Raw genomic sequence first — 17662 nt, 5'->3', positions numbered from 1 at the left:
TTTTGTAGAGATGGGGTCTCCTTATATTGCCCAGATCCCCACTGGCTGATTCTTGCCCAGAAACCAATTCTCTGATGCCCGCGCCTATTGTTTCAGGACATCACATCTCTTATCTTCAGTAGCAGGATTGATAAGTTTCCTTTCCAGTAAACCTATGTGACTTGTCATCCTTCTGATAGCTGTTATAGGAGGGAATGTAAAGAAGTTCAAATCAATGTGTGGATGACAGATTTTTGTTTTGTTTTGTTTGAGACAGAGTCCCTGTCACTCAGGCTAGAGTGCAGTGGCGCAGTCTGAGCTCACTGAAGCTGTGACTTTCCGAGCTGAGGTGGTTCTTCCACCTGAGCCTCTTGAGTAGCTGGGACCACAGTTGTGCACCACCACCCATGGCTAATTTTTGTATTTTTTGTAGAGATGGAGTTTTACCATGTTGTCCGGGCTGGTCTTGAATCCCTGGGCCAAGCGATCCACCCACGTTGGCCTCCCAAGGTGCTAGGATTACAGGTGTGAGCCACTGCACATGGCTGAATGACAGATGGGTTCTAGGAAAGGAAGAACTCTTTGGGTTACTTCCTTATCAGTGAGAAGGCAGTGCTGCAGTGCCACGTGGGAGGAGGAGCCGGCATCACAGGCTGGCTGGGATTAAGCTGTTCTCTCCCTGGTCTTTCTGAAGGAGAGTGTGCCTGTGTCCAGTTACCAGCAGGCAGGAATTCCTGTGGACTTGAAGAGGAAGATCGCACGGCTGGGGATCAACATGCTCCTGAAGATGGTGAGCTCATGGCTGGAGCGGGCTCAGGCCCAGCATGTGGTCAGCTTGCAGATGGGGAGTGGGCTGGGACTCTGGCTATCTGGGTGGGAAGGAGAGCCAAGCAGCAAGCTGCCAGGTTGAGAAAGTCTGGTCTAGAAAGAGTGGAGGCTACCATAAATGGCCATATGTCCATGGTGTCTGTGAAGCACTTTTTTTTTTTTTCCTTTTTTAAGATAGGGTCTCATTCTGTTGCCCAGGCTGGAGTACAGTGGCAAAATCTCCACGCACTACAGCCTCAACCTATTGGGCTCAGGTGATCGTCCCTCCTCACTCCTCAGCCTCCTGAGTAGCTGGGACTACAAACATGAACCACCAACCCTGGCTAATTTTAAAAATTGTTTTGTAGGGGCAGGGTTTCACTATGTTGTCCAGGGGAGTCTTGAACTCCTGGGCCCAAGTGATTCTCCCACCTTGGCCTCCCTCCTAAAGTGTTGGGATTACAGGCATGAGCCACTGTGCCCAGCCTCTTAAGTACTTTGTCAGTGGCTCAGGCTCTGTGTGCTGTGGGCAGAAGGGTGACCATGACCCAGTTCTGCCAGCATTGCCTGTAGTTTAGCGAACAGCTGAGACAATATCATATTTTAAATGCTGCTTTGCTCATTTGTTCAGCACATGTTTATTGAGCACCTGCTAGGTGCCAAGCACTGAATTAAGGGCTGGGATTACAGTAGTGAGCAAAATAGACACAATTACAATGCTCATGACATACTGTTCCTTGGGAAGACAGGCTACGACTAAGTCACTGATTTATAGGGATAGGTGCAGGGTGCCAAAGGGTCATTTCGGAGGGGCTTATGCTAACCCAGGGATTCACTCAGGAAGTGGCTCCATCTTGGCTGCAGTGTGAAGGTCTAGGTGTCACTGCATAAGGACAGGTGGCAGGGAGTTGTCCAGAGAGAACAGCTTTTGCCGAGGCCTGGGTGAGCTACTGCATGATGCCCTTGGAGAGATGAAAGCACTTAGTATGGCTTGCAAGAGAGTTTGAAGGAGGAGCAGTGATTGCTGAAGCTGAGGAGGTGAAAGGGGCCTGATCACGAAGGGTCTAGTAAATATATGAAAGAGTTTGGACTTTAATCCAAGGGCAGATAAGTTCATTTTGAAGCTTTTTGCCCTTAACTTTAAAAAATTGAATTCCAATAATATTTAAATATAAGGTACTCAGATCTTAAATGATGCTTAGTGAATTTTTAAAAAGCATCCCAATGCCTAGATTAGGACATAGGAGAGTTTTGGCTGGGCGCAGTGGCTCATGCCTGTAATCCCAGCACTTCAGGAGGCTGAGGCGGGGAGATTGCTTGAGCCCAGGGGTTTGAGACCAGCCTGAGCAACATTTCGAAACCCTGTCACTACAAAAAAAAAAAAAAAAAAAAAAAAAATTAGCACCAAAAATACAAAAACTACCACCATGAGGTGGTGGTAGTCCCAGCTACTCGGGAGACTGAGGCAGGGGAATTGCTTGAACCCAGGAGGCAGAGATTGCAGTGAGCTGAGATCACGGCACTGCACTCCAGCCTGGCGACAGAGCTCCATCTAAAAAAACAAAAACAAAAACAAAAAACCCTAAAAAGACATAGGAGGTTTTTATGCTGAGGAATGCCCTAATGTCACAACCTCATGTCCGCTTCATGGAGTTGGAGCGGGAGGGTGAGACGAGAGTCAGGGGAGCCAGAAGGTAGATTTTGATTCTTGGACATTTGAACATGTTCAAGTGTTTCCACCTCCTAAGAACTCTTGGTAGGTTTTGTCTTTCCTGTATCTACCAGCGAGGATTCTGAAGGCCCCCCAGCTGAAGAAGGGCCTGGCTGCATCAGGAGGGCATTCTTTGTTTCACGAAGGCCAGAGCCTTTTTTAGACAAAAACAGGGTGTTTTTGTCTACCAGGGGACACCTGGTGATGTCTGGAGACATTCTTGGTTGTTATAGTTGGGGGTCGGGGGTGCTACTGGCACCTGCTGGGAAGAAGCCAGGAGCTTACCACCCCAGAGTGCAGGGACGGCCGTCCCCACCCCCAGCAATAGACTGAGAAACCCTGGGCTGGAGGGATGGAGAAACTTACAGGCACAGGGACAGGATTTGATGGTGCTTCCATGGGAAACTTTCTATTTCCTTGTGAACTAAGAGGGGCCATTGTTCTCTGCTGAGAGTAGGATGCAGAGGGTTGTGGGAGAGGAGGTTTAAAGAGAATACAGAGGTTTGAAACTGCTGCCCTGGGACTAGAAAGAGCTACTTGGAAAATGTGGATGGTCGTCAGGAGGGGCAAGCCATGTTGGTGTGGGAGAGGCAGAGGGGTATTTTGCCTATTTGCAGTGTAGCCTGGGGGTTAGGAGCTGGGAGCCCAGAGCAGGATTTGTTTTGAGTTCAAATCTCAGCTTCCAGCTTACTAGCTCGGGGCAGAGAGGAGTGTCTGGGGCAAGTTACTTAACCTTTGTCCTCAGGCTTCTTATCTTTCAAAAGAGGATAAGAAGTGCCTTCCTCATAGGGTCCGCATGATGGTTAAAGGAGTGGAAATTCCTAAGAAGCCACAGTGAGTCCTAAGCCACGCTAGTTATGGCTGCCTTTATTGGTAGTAATTGTGACCTAGCATTGTTAGCAGCCCCCATGCAGGACCAAAGGAAGAAGATCTTAGATTGTTGGGGGTCTGGTCTTTCTGGTGGTTGGGACAGAGGACAGTGGTTGAAGGGATGGATGACAGGAATGGGCGACAGGGTCGAGGTGGATAGGGAGGAAGAATACCTAGGTCTCAGAGGCAAGGAATCATGGTAGTGAAGACCCAGGCATGTGGTGAGAGCTGGAGAATGAATTGAGGAGTCAGAGATGGAGCCGTGGGTGGAGGCACATTTGGAGTCCCCACAGCAGGGTTGCTCAGAACAGGTGGAGTCCTGCAGGCTGACAGCACGCACGCACGTGCAGAAGGCTGAGAGCCGTTGCAGGGGTAGGCTCAGGTGACTCCTCTCCAACCCCAACTCCACTCCATCCCAGGGCCTGTGGGATGGGGAGTCAGCAGCTCCCACCCCTCTGGCTCCTGGAGAAGCAGGATTGTTGAGGCACACCTAGGTTTCAATTCAGTAGTTGCAGTTAGAACCTAGTGGCAAGAGGACTTTGTCCACAGGAACAGGGCTCCAAGGGGCACAAGAGGGATGTAGCCAGGGGAGAAGCAGCATGAAGCAGCACCAGGAGAGGAGAGAGGATGAGAGGGCTCCAGTTTTGGGGTCAGGATCGGGGCATGAGACCCTGGGTGGAGCTGAAGGCAAGGTTCCAGAAGATTCAGAAACTTAAAAAAAAACAAACAAACTGAATTACAGCAACATTCTAGAAAGTGCATAGATCTTAAATTATGCTCAGTGAAATTTTAAAAGTATACCAGGCCAGGCCAGGCCAGGCATGATGGCTCACTCCTGTAATCCCAGCACTTTGGGAGGCTGAGGCGGGCAGATCACTTGAGGTCAGGAGTTGAGACCAGCCTGGCCAACGTGGTGAAACCCGTCTCTACTAAAACTACAAAAAATTAGCCAGGTGTGGTGGTGCCTGCCTGTAGTCCCAGCTACTTGGGAGGCTGAGGCAGGAGAATCGCTTGAACCCAAGAAGTGGAGGTTGCAATGAGCTGAGATCAGACCATTATACTCTAGCCTGGGCAACAGAGTGAGACTCAGTCTCAGAAAGAAAAAAAAAAAGTATACCAGGGCCAAGATTAGTGACCTACTTAGGAGGTGCTAGCCTTGCTGGAGGGTCAGCCCAGCCTTTGGTGACCATGTCCTGCAGGTGTGCAGGTTCTAGCCCCCTAAGTCCCAGGATTTTCACATGGGTAGCAGCTTCCCTTATCCCTACCAAAGCTACAATCTGGATTAGGACCGTCCTTTCATGGTCTGCCGCCATGAGGGATGGGGTCTATGGCCTGGATCTACAGGGAGGAAGGATCCACGGTGCTTGGGGCCCCGTGTCAGCTGGAAGCAGTCCCGAGAGCCCATCCACTAGCAGCTGTTCTGCTCCTGCCTTGGTCTCTCCTCTCATCTCCTGTGGAAGGATTGCTGGGGTTTCTCTGACCTCTGAGATGACCGATTATTGGAGGCTGATTCCTGTTCCACAAGCCATGCCTGAATCCAACACAATCCCTGGGGGTTGCTGTCCAGTTTAGCAGGTTCAAAGCTGTGTCCTTCCTGCTCCTCCAATTCTGCATGCCAGTATGTCCTGAGAACTGTGTCCTCCTCCACAGAAGGGCTCCGTGTGCATGTGGCTGCTAGTGGCACTCGCTCTCACACCTCACTGATGTGGACAGGTTGAAGTAATGGAGGGAAAGTCTGATTTATGAGCTGTTTTTAAAGAAATGCAATTCTATGAGTTTTAAGAACATAGAGGTTTGGGGAAAATCTATTTTTTTTTTTTTTCTTTTTTTGAGATGGAATCTTGCTCAGTCGCCCAGGCTGGAGTGCAGTGGCGCGATCTTGGCTCACTGCAAGCTCTGCCTCCCGGGTTCACGACATTCTCCTGCCTCAGCCTCCCGAGTAGCTGGGACCACAGGCACCCGCCACCGTGCCCGGCTAATTTTTTTTTGTATTTTTAGTAGAGACGGGGTTTCACCATGTTAGCCAGGATGGTCTCAATCTCCTGACCTCGTAATCCACCCGCCTTGGCCTCCCAAAGTGCTGGGATTACAGGCATGAGCCACCGCGCCCGGCCGAAAGTCTTTAATAAGTAGCTAATTATTTTAGTTAGAATATTAATGATTCAACTCATAAAGTAAAAATAAGGCATTTCAAATGCAGTTTGGCCTTAGGCTTTTTATTTTATTTATTTTTATTATATATTTTTTGAGACGGAGTCTCGCTCTGTTGCCCAGACTGGAGTGCAGTGGCGTGATCTCGGCTCACTCCAACCTCTGCCTCCCAGGTTCAAGCCATTCTCCTGCCCTGCCTCTACTTGGTAGCTGGGATTTACAGGCATGTGCCACCACGCCCAGCTAATTTTTGTATTTTTAGTAGAGGCAAGGTTTCACCTTGTTGGCCAGGCTGGTCTTTAACTCCTGACCTCAAGTGATCCACCCACCTCAGTCTCCCAAAGTGCTGGGATTACAGGCGTGAGCCACCACACCCAGCCTTATTTATTTATTTTTACAAGGCGGGGTCCTGCTGTGTCACCCAGGCTGGAGTGCAGTGGCATGATCATAGCTCTTGAACTATGATCTTGAACTTGAGTAATCTTGAACTCCTGGGCTGAAGTGACCCTCCTTCATTGGCCTCCCAAGGTGCTGGGATTATAGGTGTAAAGCCACTGAGACTAGCCCCTTTATAATCTTTTTAAAATGCTTTGAAAATAATTTTTATTTTGAAACTTTAACTTAGCTCATCCTGTACAAATTCTGAGTTGACATCTAAACAAGAAAGGTCTTTAGGACGTGCACCTCTTTGTGGCTGATAGATTGCTGGGAATTTATTGTCACCCAGCAACTTTCTTTCTGTGTGGCTTGGTGGTGCTCTAGGGGTGACTCACTCATGAGCAGTGTGATCTCCTTCCAGATATTTGTGGATAACTTTGTGCATGCGGACCTTCACCCTGGAAACATCCTGGTCCAGGGTGCCGACAGCCTGTCCTCGAGTCGGGAGGCGCAGCTGCAGCAGGCGGATGTCTGTGACACTCTGGTGGTGGCCGTGCCATCTTCCCTGTGCCCACTGCGACTGGTGCTGCTGGATGCTGGCATTGTGGCGGAGCTGCAGGCCTCCGACCTGAGGAATTTCCGGGCAGTTTTCATGGCTGTGGTGATGGGGCAGGTGAGACTCACTGGGACCACAGAAGTTGGGGTGAATTTTTTTAAATTAAAAAATTTGGTGAGGCATGGTGTCTCAGACCTGTAATCCCAGCACTTTGGAAGCCTGAGGCGGGAGGATTGCTTGAGCCCAGGAGTTCAAGGCCAGCCCGAGCAACACAGTGAGACCCTGTCTCTATAAAAAATAAGACAATAGGCCAGGCACAGTGGCTCATGCCTGTAATCTCAGCACTTTGGGAGGCCAGGGCGGGTGGATCACTTGAGGTCAGGAGTTCGAGTCCAGCCTGGCCAACATGGTCTCTACAAAAATACAAAATTAGCCGGGCATGGTGGCGTGCGCCTGTAATCCCAGCTACTTAGGAGGCTGAGGTAGGAGAATCGCTTGAACTCCAGGGGGCAGAGGTTGCAGTGAGCTGAGATCAGGCCACTTCACTCCAGCCTGGGTGAAAGAGTGAGACTCCATTTCAAAAAAAAAGGAAAAGAAAAAGCCAGGCTTGGTGGTGTGCACCTGTGGTCCCAGCTACTTGGGAGGCTGAGGTGAGAGAATCGCTTGAGCTCAGGAGTTCAAGGCTGTGGTGAACTAGGATTGCATTGCTCTCCAGCCAGGGTGACAGAGAGAAACCTTGTTTTTATTTTAAAGTTTCAAAAAATTAATGGAGATGGGGTCTTGCTATATTGTGCAGGCTGCTTTGGGCTCAAGCCATCCTCCCATCTCAGCCTCCTGAGTAGCTAGGACTACAGGCTGGGTGGAGGGCAAATCTTTTGTACTCTGGGGAATGCCTCTGTCTCTGTCTTTTTTTTTTTGAGACAGAGTCTCACTCTGTCACCCAGGCTGGAGTGCCGTGGCGTGATCTCGGCTCACTGCAACCTTCACCTCCTGGATTCAAGCAATTCTCCTGCTATGCCTCGTGAGTAGCAGGGATTACAGGCACATGCCACCATGCCTGGCTACTTTTTGTATTTTTAGTAGAGATGGGGTTTCACCATGTTGGCCAGGCTGATCTCGAACTCCTGACCTCAGGTGATCCGCCTGCCTCAGCTTCCCAAAGTGCTGGGATTACAGGTGTGAGCCACTGCACCCGGCCGGAATGTCTCTGTCTTGACACAGGACAGGTCTCATTAGCCCAGTCATTCTTATCAATGCTCACACTTGCCAGCCTGCCGGAAACGAATGGAGGGAGGCAGGAGGACAGGAGGTTAGGCTGCCCTTACGGGACTTTCTGTTAGCAGGTGTTGGGTGCGAATCAGGCCAGTTCTGAGTGGCAAATGGTTTGGGACCATGGGAATAAACAAGTGCTGTTTCGTGTTAGTAATTTCTGGTCCTTCTCCAGCAAACATCCAGCTGGTCACCAGGAACGCTGGCTTCTTGACCAGATTATGGCTGCCCTTGGTGTGTGCTACCTGCTTCAAGGTGGCAGGCTGGTGAGATGCGATAGCATAGAGAACACAGCCTCTAAGTGGGGCACAGCATGCTGGCACGTCTGATGTGGGGACATGAGTAGTTTTTGCAGCCTCCCCTGTAATTCTGAGGGGCTGCAGTGGTTGAGAATGATTATTCAGAGAAAAGGCATTCGGCAAGGCCTCTGCAGAGTCAAGTGAAAGGACTACATCGAGGGTGACTGTGAGGAGATGCTCTGGCCAGCTGGCAAAGAATTCTCCAGCAAGAAGAACGCTGGAAAAAAGAGAACTGTGTTTTTTTTGTTTTTTTAAAAAAATTAATTAATTAATTATTTTTTTGAGATGGAATCTCACTCTGTCACCTGGGCTGGAGTGCAGTGGCACAATCTCAGCTCACTGCAACCTCTACCTCTCAGGTTCAAGTAATTCTCCTGCCTCAGCCTCCCAGGTAGCTGGGATTACAGGCGTCTACTACCACGCCCGGCTAATTTTTGTATTTTTAGCAGAGATGGGGTTTCACCATGTTGGTCAGGCTGCCTTGAACTCCTGACCGCAGGTGATCCACCTGCCTCGGCCTCCCAAAATGTTGGGATTAAAACAGCAAAATGCAGGACAGTCCCCGCCTCAGAGAGGGCAAATCCAAAGCTGGGGCCTGAAGTTGGTTTGAAAGTGTCCCCTGGGCCAAGGTTAAGCACTGAGGTGCAGTGCAGCAGGAGTGGGGGCATTCCTCCCTGTGGGTTTGGGCAAAGGGAAAACGTCACAGCCCAAGGAGGAAGAGCCAAAAGCAAGATGCCAGAAAAGTCAGGGTGGAGCTGCTGAGATGAGAAAGACGCTTGGGCACCGTGTCCAGGTTTATGCTCGCTCCACTCCAAGTCCCTTTTCTTTTGCATCTTTCAGGGCCAGAGAGTGGCTGAGCTGATCCTGCATCATGCCCGGGCCAGCGAGTGCAGGGATGTGGAGGGGTTCAAAACCGAGATGGCCACGCTGGTGACCCAGGCCAGGAAGAACACCATCACCCTGGAGAAGGTGGGCAGGTTACTTGCGGAACAGGGGCCGGGGTGTCCATACCTGGCCTGGGGCAGAGCAGATCCTGGGTCTAAGGGAGATCTCTTTATGAGGGGTGTGAGTGTTAAAGCAAAAAAAGAGCCACCCCACATCTTCCAGGCATGAGGAGGCCCAATGAAGTTCCTGGTGCTCAAGGGGGCCTCCTTGTGCAGTGCCACTTAGGAGGCTGCAGCTCCTTCCTCATCCAGGGTCACTGTTCATTTGGGGACAGCCAAGCACACAGGGAGGGAGGACTGTGGTCTCCAAGCAGCCAAATGATGTGCCCAATGCGCATGTCCCTTATTTAAACCCAAGCCAGAGCCTGCTTTGTATTTTACACATAGTTCTAGCAAATGTGACTGTTTTATCCCCAAGTTCATGGCCACATTAACAGGAATGGGTCAGACAAGGAGTGGCCACTGGCACGCTGGCCCTGCTGATCTAGTCTATCTAGGTGTGATTATTTTTTTAAATTTTTTTGAGACGGAGTCTTGCTGTGTCACCCAAGTTGGAGTGTAGTGGTGCGATCTTGGCTCACTGCAACCTCCACCTCCCAGGTTCAAGCAAATTCTCCTGCCTCTGGCTCCTGAGTAGCTGGGACTACAGGCATCTGCTACCACGTCCGGCTAATTTTTATATTTTTAGTAGAAATGGAGTTTCACCATGTTGGCCAGGCTGGTCTCGAACTCCTGACCTCAAGTGATCCTCCCGCCTTGGCCTCCCAAAGTGCTAGGATTACAGGCAGGTGTGATTTTTGTGGTTGCTTCAGGGATGGGGTGGGTGGGGCTCAAAAGCTTGTCCTCCAAAGGCCTCTGTGACCGAGTCTTGAGGTGGGAGTTGGACTTGTGCTGGAGGAGTCCTTTCCAAGTTTGTCAGATGGTCCCTTTTGCGCTCACTGATGTATGTATGCCCTGGTAGGGGAGTGGGGTGGGATCCTGGGGCTCAGAGTGTGTGGGTGGTGGGAAAGAATCGGTTCTGGAAGGCTCTGTGGTCTGCATTAGCCTTTATTTTGTTTTTCCAGCTTCATGTGTCCAGCCTTCTCTCCAGTGTCTTTAAGTTGCTGATGACCCACAAGGTGAGGGCCAGTCAGAGAGGAGGTCTCTGGGGAAGGTGGGATGGGGCAGGGTGGGAGGGGAGGACACAGGGTAGTGGGAAGTGCTTCTATTATATGTTGTTTTTTTTTTTTTTTTTGAGACACAGTCTCAATCTGTTGCCCAGGCTCGAGTGCAGTGGCACAATCTCGGCTGACTGCAGCCTCTGCTTCCCGGGTTCCAGTGAGTTTCTTGCCTCAGTCTCCTGAGTAGCTGGGATTACAGGCACGCACCTCCACGCCTGGCTAATTTTTGTATTTTTAGTAGAGACGGGATTTCACCATGTTGGCCAGGCTGGTCTCAAACTCCTGACCTCAGGTGATCCACCCTTCTCAGCCTCCCAAAGTGTTGGGATTACAGGCATGAGCCACTGCGCCCGGCCTATTATATATTTTGAAGGCATTTTTAGTAACAAGCCATTTGCAACAAGTGCTTTGTAGCACAGTTAGTCTGTGTATCTGTCAAGTCTAAGTATCTGTGACATTTAAATGTAGAAACGTGTATTTTAAAATGTAGAAACAGCCTCTACCTCTGGCTTTTCATGTCTTTCCCTCCTTGGTTCACATTCTTGATGCTTGTGTTAATGTAAATCATGCTTAGCTCTTTCCTGGTGGAATGAAGTCCTGGGGTCCAGGGTCCACTCGAGAGGGTCATGCCTCTTGTCCTGGTGCTTTCAGAGACCCTAGCGGGACTGTTGTGGCCCCTGCCTGGCTGCTGCAGTCTATTAGAGGGAGCTGGCCTCATGGTTCATCTTAGCCTGTGCCCTGGCTCTGTTGCCTTGTCATGGAGCCTAGTCTCGGGCACTCTTTAAAGTAAGGCTGCTGGCCAGGGGCAAGCAGTGTTGAAGGTGGAGAAGGGAGGACCTTGTCAGAAGATGGCCCTTTCCATTGCATCTGTTGAGGGTCTACATTCTAAGAAGGAAACATTACGTGGAAATGGCAGCAGCTGGCAAGAATAATAACACAGAAGTAAGAGCCAGAAAGGAGCTTTGTGTCTGCTCTGGCCCCTTCATCCTGCAGTGGGTATGCTGGAGGACAGGTGGGCAGCTCATCTGGTCGACCTCACAGCAGAGCCAGGGTTTGTCATAGGACCCAGGACCCAGGCCAGGTGCTGGCTCTGCTGCTCCCACAGTGCTCTGCAATAGCCATGTGCTTGGGACTCAACTGAGATACAGACCGAAGGGTCCCTCAGGACTGACGGGAGCAGTTAGGGCCCCCAGGAGTGATGGGAGCAGTTAGGGCTGCCACTGGTGTGTGTGTGAAGCTCACCATCTGGGAAAGGCCAGGTGCTTTCCACACACCTCAGCTCAATCTCAGGACAGTCCCACAGGCGGGTAGGAGCCCCACGGTTTTGTCCCCACCAGGAGACGGAGGACAGAGGTTAAGTAACTATCCATGTCCTGTGCATGGTGAAGCCACAGTCTGGACCCCTGTCTCTCTAACTCCAGAGCTTGGACTGGCTTTGTTGGTGGGGTTTTTTGTTTGTTTTTAGTTTTTGGTGAAAAACTTTTTTATGCTTTCTAAAACTTTGGCAAAGTTCTGTTGTAAAAACAGCTTAAGTGTTGCCTTAGTCTTAGGGGAGAGCCTCAACCATTGCTAGCGAGTGGCTCAGGGAGGAACAGGAATGGATGGTGCACTCTTGGGAGCTGAGAGCACGGGGCCTGGAGCAGGCGGAAAGGCTCACGTCAGCCCCTTCGCCCAGCAGCGCTGACCTGTGCCAGCAGTTCTCAGCCCGCAGAGGCCGTGGTGATTGTACTTACAGGGCTGTGCTGTGGCCCCCTCTGCTTGCCCTGTGGTACCGCCCTTAGCTATATGACATCTATTAGTATCCAGTTTATCCCCTCAGTGTTCCAAGAGGCAGGCACCAAAGCTGAGAGGCCGAGCAGCTCACCTGTGGCCACATGGGCCGAGCCCCCGCCTGCTGCTGGGTCCTCCTGCCTCTGTGGCTCACTCTGAACATCTGCTCCCCACATAGTTTGGGGCATGGTGGGTGAGGGGCCTTGAGTGTTTGCTGCTGCTGTTCCTAGGATGGAAGAGCAGACAGAGGGTCTAGGGCAGCTACTGCTTTCTAAGCACTTCACTAGGCACTTAAGTTTGAAAACATTTACAGATTTTTCATTGTGATGAAAAACACAGAAAATTTACCCCCCAGCCCTCTCCAGATGCATAGTATAGCATTGTGCAAATTGACTAGCTCCCCATTCCCCTCTCCACCCAGCCCTGGGAAACACCATGCTGTTTTATGTTTCCATGATTTTGGCTACTCTAGATATTTCATATAAGCGGAATTATACAGTATATTGTCCTTTTGTGATTGGCTTGTTTTACTCAATATAGTGTCCCCAGGTTTCATCCATGTTGTAACATGTGACAGGATTTCCTTTTGAGACAGGGTCTCACTCTTTCGCCCAGGCTGGAGTGCAGTGGTGCAATCTTGGCTCACTGCAACCTCTGCTTCCTGGGTTCAAGCGATTCTCGTGCCTCAGCCTCCCAAGTAACTGGGATTACAGGCACCCGCCACCATGCCCAGCTAATTTTTGTATTTTTAGTAGAGATGGGGCTTTGCCATGTTGGCCAGGCTGGTCTCGAACTCCTGACCTCAGGTGATGCGCCCACCTCGGCCTCCTGAAGTGCTGGGATGACAGGTGTGAGCCGCCGCGCCCGACCTGTTACTCTGTTGATGTTCACTGGGTTGTTTCCACTGCTCGGTTGTAGTGAATAACGCTGCAGTGAACATGAATGTGTAAATACCTTTCCAAGATCCTACTTTCAAATTTTAGAAAAGTTTTAAAAATGTTTAATGTAGCCAGTAAGGTCTATAAATTGTATTCTGGCTTTCCAATTTTTAAACATATACCCCAAAATGGGTTTTCTGGATCCTATGGTATGTTTTTAGTTTTTGAGGAACTTCCATAGGAGCTGTACCATTTTATATGCCCACCAACAGTACAGAAGGGGTCGTTTCTCTCATCCTCACCAACAGTTGTCATTTTGTTTTGTTTTTCGTGGCCATCCTAATGGGTGTGAGGTGATGTCTCATTGTGGTTTTGATTGCATTTCTCTACTGATTCATGATGTTGAACATCTTTTCATATGCCAGTTGGCCATTTATATAATATATCTTCCTTAGAAGAAATATCTATTCAGGTAGCACTTAATTTTTAAAAATAAAGTATTTGACAGTAACATAGAGGTAAAGGAATCCAATCCACACCAAGAACCCACCACCCAGCTTCAGAATGAAAGCATTCCCAGAGGTGTTGGAGCCCTGGGTTCCCAGCCGGACCAGAGCCTGTGTGGCCAGTCTGCCAGGCTGGAACTCCACAAGCTGCTCCTGGGCTCCACATGCTGCTGCTTCTGGATCAGCCCAACCCCCGACAACCTTCCAGCCCTTAATGGAGACAAATACTTTTAAATTTCTAACAAAGAATATTTCCCATGATTCAACCTTCCATTTCCTGACCTTCTGTCCACTTAAAAAGCAGATTCCTGTTCTTCTAGGTTTAAATCTGGCTCTATTCTTCCTCACTCAGTGGCCTTGAGCAAGTCATTGAACCTCTCTGAGCCACAGCTTCTTTCTCTATAGAATGGGGATAATGATGATACTTTTGAAGAACAGTTGAATAATCCATGTCAATTGCTATTACTACTAATCTGGCTCTGAAGGGATAGCTGTACCCTGTTTGAGCAGTCAATTGTGTATTGTCTCTTATTTGTTTTTTATTTTTTTGAGATGCAGTTTCACTCTCTTGCCCAGACTGGAGTGCAGTGGTGCAATCTCGGCTCACTGCAAGCTCCACCTCCTGGGTTCACGCCATTCTCCTGCCTCAGCTTCCCGAGTAGCTGGGACCACAGGTGCCCGCCACCATGCCTGGCTAATTTTTTTGTATTTTTAGTAGAGACAGGGTTTCACTGTGTTAGCCAGGATGGTGTCGATCTCCTGACCTCATGATCCACTCACCTTGGCCTCCCAAAGTGCTGGGATCACAGGCATGAGACACCGCGCCTAGCCTGTGTGTTGTCTCTTAAAAAGGCTATTGTAGACCAGCTGACGTGGCTCCTGCCTCTAATATCAGCACTTGGGGCGGCCAAGGTGGGAGGATTCCTTGGGGCCAGGAGTTCGAGATCAGCCTCGTCAACATTGCAAGACCCTCTGTTTACAAAAGAGTCCCAGTCTCAGGAGACTGAGGCAGAAGGATCCCTTAAGTCCAGGGGCTCAAGGCTGCAGTGAGCTGTGATCTTGCCAGTGCACTCCAGCCTAGGTGACAGTGAGACCCTGTCTATAAAATACATACATACATACACACAGGTTACCATAGGTTTTGAAGAATGACTTGTATTTAAATGTATAGTGTCTGGGATGTGTGTGAAAGATTTATTTGGTCATTCATTCATACGCACAAATGGACACAAACCTAGAAAAGTATATTCTGCACCCCTAGATTTTTCCTTAGTGTGTCCAGTAGATGGGAGGCTGGGCGAGTAGATGAGATGGTTGGGGAGATGATGCGGTAGAGAACAGAATGTCAGGTAGATGGTAAACATCCCGTGGGCAGGTCTGAGGGGGGCTGAGAGTGGATAGCAAGGTGATTATCCAGGACACACGTCCCTGTATCAGTAGGTTCTGAGATGAACTGTTCTGTTTTTCTGTTCCAGGTAAAGCTTGAGAGCAACTTTGCCTCCATTGTATTTGCCATCATGGTGTTGGAGGGGCTTGGCCGCTCGCTGGACCCCAAACTGGACATCCTGGAGGCAGCGAGGCCCTTCCTCCTCACAGGCCCAGTGTGCCCTCCGTGATGGGGCAGTGGCCTGTGTGGGCCTTTGTCAAGAGCTGGAGGCCACTTCCAAGAGCCTCTCCTATGGCAGCTGGGATGTTTAAAATTGGGACACCAATTTCAAATGTGACCCTCCAGTGGTAGAAGGCACATCTTGGCTTCCTCCGCTTGGTTTAAGGGTCTGTTCAAAAGCTTTGGGCCAATTAGGGAGTAAAAGGAGGGAAGGGGCCTATCCATTCCATTGTGGAAGCTGGGCCAGGTGCCAGGGACACTCTCCTTCAGGGAAAATGTTCTGTGTAGGAGGACGAATAAATTTATTTTGTTTTCCTGTTTTTCTCTTTTCTTGACCCGCTGTACTCCCTGGTCAGGTGGGTCCTGCTGGTAGTTCCCAGACTTTGATATTTAGGTTAGAAAATGCCATCAAGTCCTATTGCTCCTTTGTGTGTGTGTGCGCGCGCGCACACACACACACACAATTTATGTATAAATTTCCTGCAGGTGCTACCTGCCAGCATAAATATACACTTAGGGCAGATTTCATTGTACTTCAAATTATCTTGTTGGTAATTTTTAATAGATTTTGCCAACTCCTTGCTAACTTTTATTATGAGGTAAAACAAAACTGATGAAAGTGGCTGACATACTGGGCACATGAGCAGAACAGCTTGGCTACTTCCTTAACATGGCCCCGGGTTCACACGCTAGTCTGGAACTACAGTTTCTCTGCCACAGTGTCTGCACCTGTCCACTTGCAGGCATTAATTTTGGTGAATAGGAACAGAGTTAATATAACCAGTATGTCCTCTTCTCCATGGCAGTGCCCGGGGCATACCTGCAGTGACCACTGCCTGCCCCTTTCCGCCAGGCCCAACCACGGGCTTTCTTCTCAGAGCTGAGCTGATGTGGCCGGCTGGCAGACTAGGAGGGGCCTGGGGGTCAGCCTGGAGGGGGGATATTTGTAAAGCTTAATATCTCTTTTTTTTTTTTTTTTTAGGTAAAATCACATTTTATCCCTGCACCTTCATAGATTATATTGCTCGTCTTAGAGACCACTAGGCAGCGAATGGAGTCAAGCCCTTGTGCTCCCCAAAAGTCCTACCCTGACCACAGGACTAGTTTCTTCCATTCTTTCCTTCTCCAGGATAAAGTTCCTCATTCCTGTCTTTCAGGGAGTAGTATGGTTTAGGTGGACAGAGATTCCTTTGGTGCCGTTTTTTTCTAGGGAGGTGATGTTATTTTTTCCTTCCCAGGTCTTGAGGGGGCGTTCAAGGCAGGCAGAGAGGGGTTGGGATAGCTCCAGATGGCTGGGGGAGAGCACACCAGCTGGTCACACAGTGCCCATTCAGGTACAGTGTGGAGGTACAGTGTGGAGGCGGGAGAGGGACAAAAAGACAGCAGTCTCCTGCCCCAGCCTATGCCAACACAGCCTTAAAGCCAGTGTATCGAATCAAGCCATTTGTGGCCTGTATTATCTATTGCTGTGTACGAACCATCCCAAAATATAGTGGCTTAAAACAACAGCATTTATTGTCTCCCAGTTTCTGTGGGTCAGAAATCTGGGTGCAGGTAGGCTGGGTCCTCTGGCTCAGGGTCTCTCCTAAGGCAGCTGCATCTAAAGGCTTCACTGGGGTGGATCTGATACCAGGTGAGCTTGCGGGGTGTGGGGCCCAGGGCCTCAGTTCCTAGGAGCTGTTACAGCAGCAATAGAAAAGGGGCACATGGGCCACTGCAGTGACTTATGCCTGTTATCCAGCACTTTGGGAGGTTGAGGCAGGCAGGGTACCTGAGGTCAGGAGTTTGAGACCAGCCTGGCCAACTTGGTGAAACCCTGTCTCTACTAAAAATACAAAGTCAGCCGGGCGTGGTGGCGGGTGCCTGTAGCCCCAGCTAATCGGGAGGCTGAGGCAGGAGAATCGCTTGGACCTGGGAGGCGGAGGTCGCAGTGAGCCCAGATCGCACTACTGAACTCCAGCCTGGGCGACAGAGTGAGACTCCGTCTCAACAAAACCTATAGGGAGGGGGAAATCAAGTGAACCTTTCAGAGTAGGGAATTAAGTCAACATAAAATTTTGTGAACAACCTTTTTTCCTCATCTCTTTGTTTTCTACTTCCAACTCCAGAGTAGCTTCTTGATTTGGGCTTAGATGCTGTATGTGAGGTCACCTAGAGTCTGTCCTCACAGTTAGTTAAAATTTGAATGGGAATCTTATTTGCATTTAGAAGCTGAGCGCTTGGTGGTAGGGCTTGGCATCCCTTACCTCACTTTCTGAAATACATCCGTTCAAATAGGGTGTTCATCTGATAACCAGAAGAGGGCCACGATTCGGTCTGCAAAACGCAGAAAGGGATATTTGCCCTTAGAGTTCTTAGCGAATATCTGGAAAACAAATAAGTATGCAAATAAGTCGACAAAAATAGCCACACTATTCCATGTCGACTGGAAAGTCAACTTTCATCCAGAAAACAGCGGATGCTGTCCTCTAATTTATACACTGTTCATGCCGGGAGCGGTGGCTGACGCCTGTAACCCCAGCACTTTGGGAGGCCGAGGCGGGCAGATCACCTAAGCTCAGGAGTTCGAGACCAGCCTGGCAAACATGGTGAAAACGCGTCTCTACTAAAAATACAAAAATTAGCCTGGCGCAGTGGCGCGCGCCTGTAATCCCAGCTACTCGGGAAGCTGAGGCAAGAGAATCGCTTGAGTTTGGGAGGCAGAGGTTGCAGTGAGCCGAGATGGTGTCATTGCATTCCAGCCTGGGCGACAGAAGAAGGCCTTGTCTCAAAAAAAAA

At 49.7% G+C, this 17662-nt stretch overlaps 1 protein-coding gene across 1 annotated transcript in view; it reads left to right on the top strand.

The window, feature by feature from the left end:
• Positions 1-15210, top strand: part of ADCK2 (aarF domain containing kinase 2) — a gene marked incomplete at its 5' end in the record, with an annotated part of 22154 nt that extends 6944 nt beyond the window's left edge. Inside the window, 5 exons of the mRNA XM_011995497.1 lie at positions 674-769; positions 6318-6569; positions 8861-8989; positions 10029-10082; positions 14754-15210. Of these exons, the coding sequence (XP_011850887.1) occupies positions 674-769; positions 6318-6569; positions 8861-8989; positions 10029-10082; positions 14754-14894 (672 nt within the window). The remainder of the gene's footprint in view (positions 1-673; positions 770-6317; positions 6570-8860; positions 8990-10028; positions 10083-14753) is intronic.
• Positions 15211-17662: the final 2452 nt, after the last annotated feature.

Source organism: Mandrillus leucophaeus, unplaced genomic scaffold, assembly GCF_000951045.1.
Source record: "Mandrillus leucophaeus isolate KB7577 unplaced genomic scaffold, Mleu.le_1.0 Scaffold49, whole genome shotgun sequence".
Lineage (NCBI taxonomy): Eukaryota > Metazoa > Chordata > Mammalia > Primates > Cercopithecidae > Mandrillus > Mandrillus leucophaeus.
This window is presented reverse-complemented; position numbering and strand designations above follow the sequence as displayed.